At 46.1% G+C, this 6,000-nt stretch overlaps 2 protein-coding genes across 4 annotated transcripts in view; both read left to right on the top strand.

Annotated features, from left to right (window-relative positions):
* LOC128880339 (zinc finger TRAF-type-containing protein 1 homolog) overlaps positions 1-6,000 on the top strand; it is a 179,752-nt gene that overhangs the window by 94,647 nt on the left and 79,105 nt on the right. The gene's annotated exons all lie outside the window — the stretch shown is intronic.
* Positions 1-6,000, top strand: part of LOC128880331 (protein slit) — a 346,273-nt gene that overhangs the window by 326,335 nt on the left and 13,938 nt on the right. For 2 of the 3 annotated variants that reach the window (XM_054130315.1, XM_054130317.1), the window contains exons 7-13: positions 184-347; positions 862-933; positions 1,344-1,415; positions 1,490-1,561; positions 1,792-1,935; positions 2,590-2,753; positions 5,600-5,750. In XM_054130315.1, the coding sequence (XP_053986290.1) occupies positions 184-347; positions 862-933; positions 1,344-1,415; positions 1,490-1,561; positions 1,792-1,935; positions 2,590-2,753; positions 5,600-5,750 (839 nt within the window). The remainder of the gene's footprint in view (positions 1-183; positions 348-861; positions 934-1,343; positions 1,416-1,489; positions 1,562-1,791; positions 1,936-2,589; positions 2,754-5,599; positions 5,751-6,000) is intronic. The other variant, XM_054130316.1, reaches the window with a different exon arrangement.

Raw genomic sequence — 6,000 nt, 5'->3', positions numbered from 1 at the left:
TTTGTATCGTAACAAATTATATAGCAAGCACAACGAGTCAAGCCGGTCCCGTTTCCAAACTTTCAGATGACTCCAACGATTCTCTGCTGGTAGTTAGTCCCAGTAATTCCACTTCGTTTTACAAAGTTTTAAACCGCTGGTACTTCCGTTGGTAAAAGTTCTTGTCGTCCCTTTTGCACACAGGAGCACGAATTCAAGTGTTCGGGGCTGGTGGAGCGCACGGGATCCGAATGCAGCGCGGAACCGCAATGCCCGCATCCCTGTAGATGCGCTGACGGCATCGTCGACTGCAGGGAGAATCTTTTGACGAAAGTGCCCACCCACCTTCCCGAGGACACCACCGAGCTGTTCGTAAACGCGATTTCAACCTAGCATCCGTCGTGCTGTTGCCAAACGTCGAGAAACCTCGGTTGAAGCGATTCAAGACGTCAAACGCAAACGCTCGAATGCTCCTAATACAAACTGCGCCACAGATTACTTTACGGATCGATGTTTCGTAACGTAATTCTTCCTTTACGGATTTCCTAAAGTTACGCGACTGAATTTGGGATTAAACGCGAGTTGAAGAGGTCGAAGTGTCGGATTGATTCTAAGTGGAAAGTTTTTTATCGACCCGAACTAATTATGAAAATGGCTTGGACAAACTCGGGAAGTTTGAAGTAGAAGTTTGTAGAAACAGCCTCGTGCTGAAATTAATTTATCGAAAGGTATACAGGGTGGGGCAAAAATTGGCTTGCATAATTCGAGGAGCAAAAAGTTTTCGAGGTTTCTCTTGGCAACTCCGACGCGGATAGATTCGACTTATTGCGAGGATAAAACCTTGTTTAACTATCCTTTTTTTTCTTCGTCGATCATTAACAGACGTTTGGAGCAGAACAGCATCACGGAGATTCCCCCAAAGGCTTTCTCTCCGTACAGGAAACTGCGCAGAATGTAAGTTGACTTTCTATTATTATACAGGGTGGCCCAAAAATGTTGAAGTTCCTTGAAATGGGTGGTTCGGGGGGTGATTTGAAACAACTTTTTCCTTGGTAAAAATGTCCGAGGCTTTATTAAGGAGATATTAACGGAAAACCCCGACCAATCAGAGCGCGATAGTGTAGACTACGTGCTAGACGCCCGCAGTAGTATAGACTAGCCTCCACCGGCATACTCGCGCTCGAATTGGTCGGGGTTTTCCGTTAATATCTCCTTAACGAAGCCTCAGACAACATTTTCGCTAAGGAAAAAATTGTTTCAAATCACCCCGCAAACCACCCCTTTCAAGGACCTCCATTTTTTTAGACACCCTGTTTAAATCCACGTTTGATATTTTTTAATTCTGTTTAATTGTGAATCTACAGCGACCTCAGCAATAACCAAATTAGGAAGGTGGCGGCCGACGCGTTTCACGGCTTGAAATTCCTCGAATCACTGTACGTACGATACTCGAGAAACTCGCCTCATGGTGACTTGAAATTATGACGAGCAAAATGATCTTTGGTTTCAGTGTTCTATATGGAAACAAAATTGCCGAATTACCTAGCGGACTGTTCCAAGGCTTGACCAACCTCCAGTTACTGTAAGTTAGTGCAAGCAATCCTTAGAATGTGCTATACGCTAGGCTCTAGTACATAGTCAAACGCTCTACATCCTCCGGTTAATATTTCTATTATTCCGGTCTATAATTCTTTTTCCGGCCTGAATACTCCGTAAATTAACTCTGTAATCCATTCTACCCTGTAATCTATTCTGCAACAAACCGTCCAATTACAAAATGTGCGAATTAACGAGGTAAAACGAACTTTTCAGATTGCTGAACGCCAACGAGATATCTTGCATACGAACCGATCTGTTCAGAGACCTGACCAGCCTGACACTGTTGTCCCTGTACGATAACAACATCAGATCTCTGGCCAATGGAACTTTCGCCAATCTGCGTAGCATTGAAACGCTGTTTGTATTCCACCGTTCAACCGTTAATTTATACCAATTACAGTGGCTTTAACGTTTCGATCCCTCCCGCCACCTACTGCAGGCTCCAATTGCGAATGCTCGTCACTCCGCATTTCGTCGGGTGTTTCCGAGTTTTTTTTTTTTTTTTATTTTGTTGAAAATTTCAGTCCGGTTGTTCGTCGATTGACGTCCATTCATTCGTTTTCCAAAGCTCCTCGAATTAAATCATTTTTAGAAGCTGCTCGAAACAAGCGCGTTGCATTTGTTTTATTTCGTTCTGTTGGGAATTGTGGCGCGGCATTATATCTGGAATAGATTCAGCAATTAATTTCAAACGAGTCTGCAGCGTGGCTCGAGGAACATGTTAATTAAAATAAATTGTGTCTGAGTAGATTTGAGTTTCTGTTTGGTCACTATTTAGAGTAGAAACTATGTCAGCACTTTCCCGCTTTAATTAAAAACCGATACCGGTTCTGTCGCAGTTTCTGTGTATTAAACTTTCCAAAATAACAAAGTAACCTTAGGTTTATACCGTCTCGCGACATGACCGACGACCCCGTTTCTTGAACTGCAAAGAGATCGCGCGGACGGTCGTACGTCACGGAACCGCACACGAGCACACGTTTGACAAAAACATTCCTCGATTTCTCGCAGACATTTGGCAAGGAATCCGTTCATCTGCGATTGCAATCTGCGATGGCTGAGCGCGTACCTTCACGCGCACCCCATCGAGACGTCGAGTGCTAAGTGCGAGTCGCCGAAGAGGGTGCAGAAGCGGAAGATCGATTCGATGCGGGACGACAAGTTCAAATGTAAGGGTAAGCACGACTCGATTTTTCCGATATTTTCTCCTCTAAACGCTCCGCTGGAACACGGACACAGGTCGGTAGCTCATCAACACATTCTGTCATCCGTTCGTATCGATCAATTTCCCCTACGAAACGACATTCCGCCTAAATCATTCGAGGTAAACAGAAAATCGTGAATCGTTGATCGATATTACTTTTTAAAAATATAGTGAGATCAAGTATCACGATGTAAGTTGACTTTCACGACGACTCGTGACGCGAACCGTCACGTGTCGTCCTGAATCTTCGGTCATAAATCATCGACCATCGCGAACTATCACGAATCATAAATCATGGATCATCGTCACTAGTCATCTATTTATTACTCATCACGGCTAAGGGAAATCTACCGTCGCGAGTAGAAAGAGAACACGGACCGTTCCTAACTTAACAAACACATGGAGACGGTAGAAAAGAGGCCACCTGGCGTACAAGCTATCAACTATAGCTACGATACCATACGTGTTGAGGATGCAAACCCCTCCTCTATAGCTCGGTTACATGGGGATTGCTACATCCGTACTGTAACTACAATCAAACGTAGCTACGTAGCACCTGAGGGCGACAGAGATAGATAGAATTTCACGGTTTCCCTTCTCTTTTTTACAATAGAACAGAGATACAGTGATTACAGTGACAGCAAGGCCTATGTGTCCACTGCTCCCCCTACAATATCTCTATAAAAGCGTCACCATGGCCCACAGATGGCACTCACGCAAGATCACCAATAACCACGTGACCCATCGGACACGATTCTTCGCGAAAGCACCTCGCGCGACGCTCTCGTGCACGCCTCGTCTTATTAAACGCCGAACGCAAATTACCGATATAATTACGGTACGCGTATCGCGGTGGACAATTTGTAACGCGGCGTATAATGCGATGATAAATCACCCGCGCGCCAGCACTCATACATAAACATATTCACCTCGCGGAGAGCACATGACATTCAACACTCAATTAACGTGCGAGAGAGAGAGAGAGCGGCGTTGTTGCGCCGATGCTTAATTTAATGATATCGCCGCTACTACTGTTCATTATCAAAATTTATCGTCGCGGCATTAACATGGTAACCCGGTGCGCGTGATCACGCTCGCCGCTCTTCGACTTCGATTAATCAACGCGCTACCGCGACCGCGATGGATTTTTAGGAGGGTCATCCGGCTGGCAGCTGTCCGAGAATCGATCCTGAGAGCCTCGCGTCAGGTGCTACAGGCCTAAATAAAAATGACCGCTCCGACTGAACGAAAAACAGGGAGGCACAAACCCCTCGAGTTGTCCGCGCTACTGTCAGCGCGAAAGTCTCTCCGGAAGCGTGCCAACCGAGACCAGGAAAGCCCCCAAATTCCTCTAACGCGAGGAGTCCCAAGTGCAGCCGAAGAAACGTCCGCTCTCCATTCCGACTAGATCCCCCGCCATCGCATCTTACCCAGGAGTTTTTCGTAAATTTTTCTCGCGCAGGCAAAGCCGCGGCGAAACTTGCGGAAAGTTGGCCGCGAAGTTTTACGCGAGCGGCCAACGTAAATTTTCGTTTGCGGAAACGCGGGGTAACGATAACGTGCGGCTACAGAGGCACATACGTGCCTGCGAAGTGTTTATTTTCCGGTGTCATTTACTCTCCTGAAGTTGCTGGCGTGCACGGAGCCAGCTGCTGCGGTAGCTGGATGCGATTATATTTCGCGCGGTGGGCCAGCGCAATTAGGAGAAATATACAACCGTGAGAAGGAAAGGCGGCAAAGTTTTGCTGTTGTTATTCTTGCGAGAGCAACGCCTGCTCGTCAAGCATCCTGTGGATATTTATTTTCGGACGGTCTTTGATTCTCTTAATCGAGCTCGCGTGGAACGGATGCTTGTATCGGTGCCGCGGGCTCGTACGAATTTGTATTGTATTTGCTGTTTCTGGTGCCAGACCGTGTTCTTTGTACAGGGCGTTCCATTTGTTGCGAGCACCTTGGATGCCGGTGGAGCGTAGCCTACGCACCGCAACCGACTAGCACGTAGCCTAATCTACTGCGGTCGTCTAGCGTGTAGCCTACACCACTGCGGACGCTCCACTGGCGCACTCGCGTTCCGATTGGTCGAGGTTTTCTGTTAATATCTCCATAATGAAGCCTCGGACAACATTTTCGCTAAGGAAAAAGTTGTTTCAAATCATCCCCCGAATCAACCCTTTCAAGGACCTCCAACATTTTTGGACACCCTTCACGTACACAATCCAGCATTTCTTTTATCACGATACTATACCCGTTTGTGCTGTTTTTTTCTTTATAAAGGTGCACTTTGAAGTGACCCTCGGAATGATTCATTATTTCATGAGTTCCATTATATATGTCGCGTATACGTAGACTTGTGCCGAGCTCCGTGTGGAATAATTCTAACCTACTCTGGCTTTTATTCGGAGTAATATCCCGCTGCGATGTGTGTTATTAAAAATTCTCTGAATAAAAAGATAAAAATAGGAGTAATAACTGCGCTCGAACTACATTCGCTCGAAATACGTCCAGTATTTCATACAATACGAGAGAAACGGCTTTCACTAAAACCGTACTTTACATGGACATTACCCCAAAAATTCTGTTAAACAATTTGTTCATCCACGAACCATTCATTAATCATCAAATCGTCATCGAAAGATGTCCAGGAATACCTGAGACCATCCTCGTCGTTCCACCGAACAGGCAACGTGCCAAATTGTTCAGTTTAATCGCTTTAATCACCGATTCATCCGAGAACGACATGTTTCTGTGGTCCTGAGAAGGAGAGCCGGATCAGACGAGATTGTTTGAAGTAGAATATATCCGGCTGTTTATTCGTAGGCGACGAGGAGCTCTTGACGAAGAGGGCTGGCGAGTGCATCCTGCCTGGAGAATGTCCAGCTCCGTGCACTTGCAACGGCGCAACAGTCGACTGCTCCAACAAGAAACTAACCTCGATACCGAAGGAGCTGCCAATCTACACATCCACATTGTGAGTACCTTTCCCACTCGACTCATTAGAATAACTTCCTACACTAATTGAGACGATAAAGCGGGATAATCGATAGACTGTAACAGACCAACTAATAGACTACTACGATACATCAAGCTATCTCTGGCCTGATCTCCCAACTATGGCGCGTAGTTTCACCTTCGAACCGTACCCTACCGAGTCGGAATGGAAAATAAAAGGGAACAATCGATCACAATGAATGGCGTTCAGGGCTCTCATTTCCTTAGCG

The sequence above is a fragment of the Hylaeus volcanicus genome, chromosome 7, assembly GCF_026283585.1.
Source record: "Hylaeus volcanicus isolate JK05 chromosome 7, UHH_iyHylVolc1.0_haploid, whole genome shotgun sequence".
NCBI classification, from domain to species: domain Eukaryota; kingdom Metazoa; phylum Arthropoda; class Insecta; order Hymenoptera; family Colletidae; genus Hylaeus; species Hylaeus volcanicus.
This window is presented reverse-complemented; position numbering and strand designations above follow the sequence as displayed.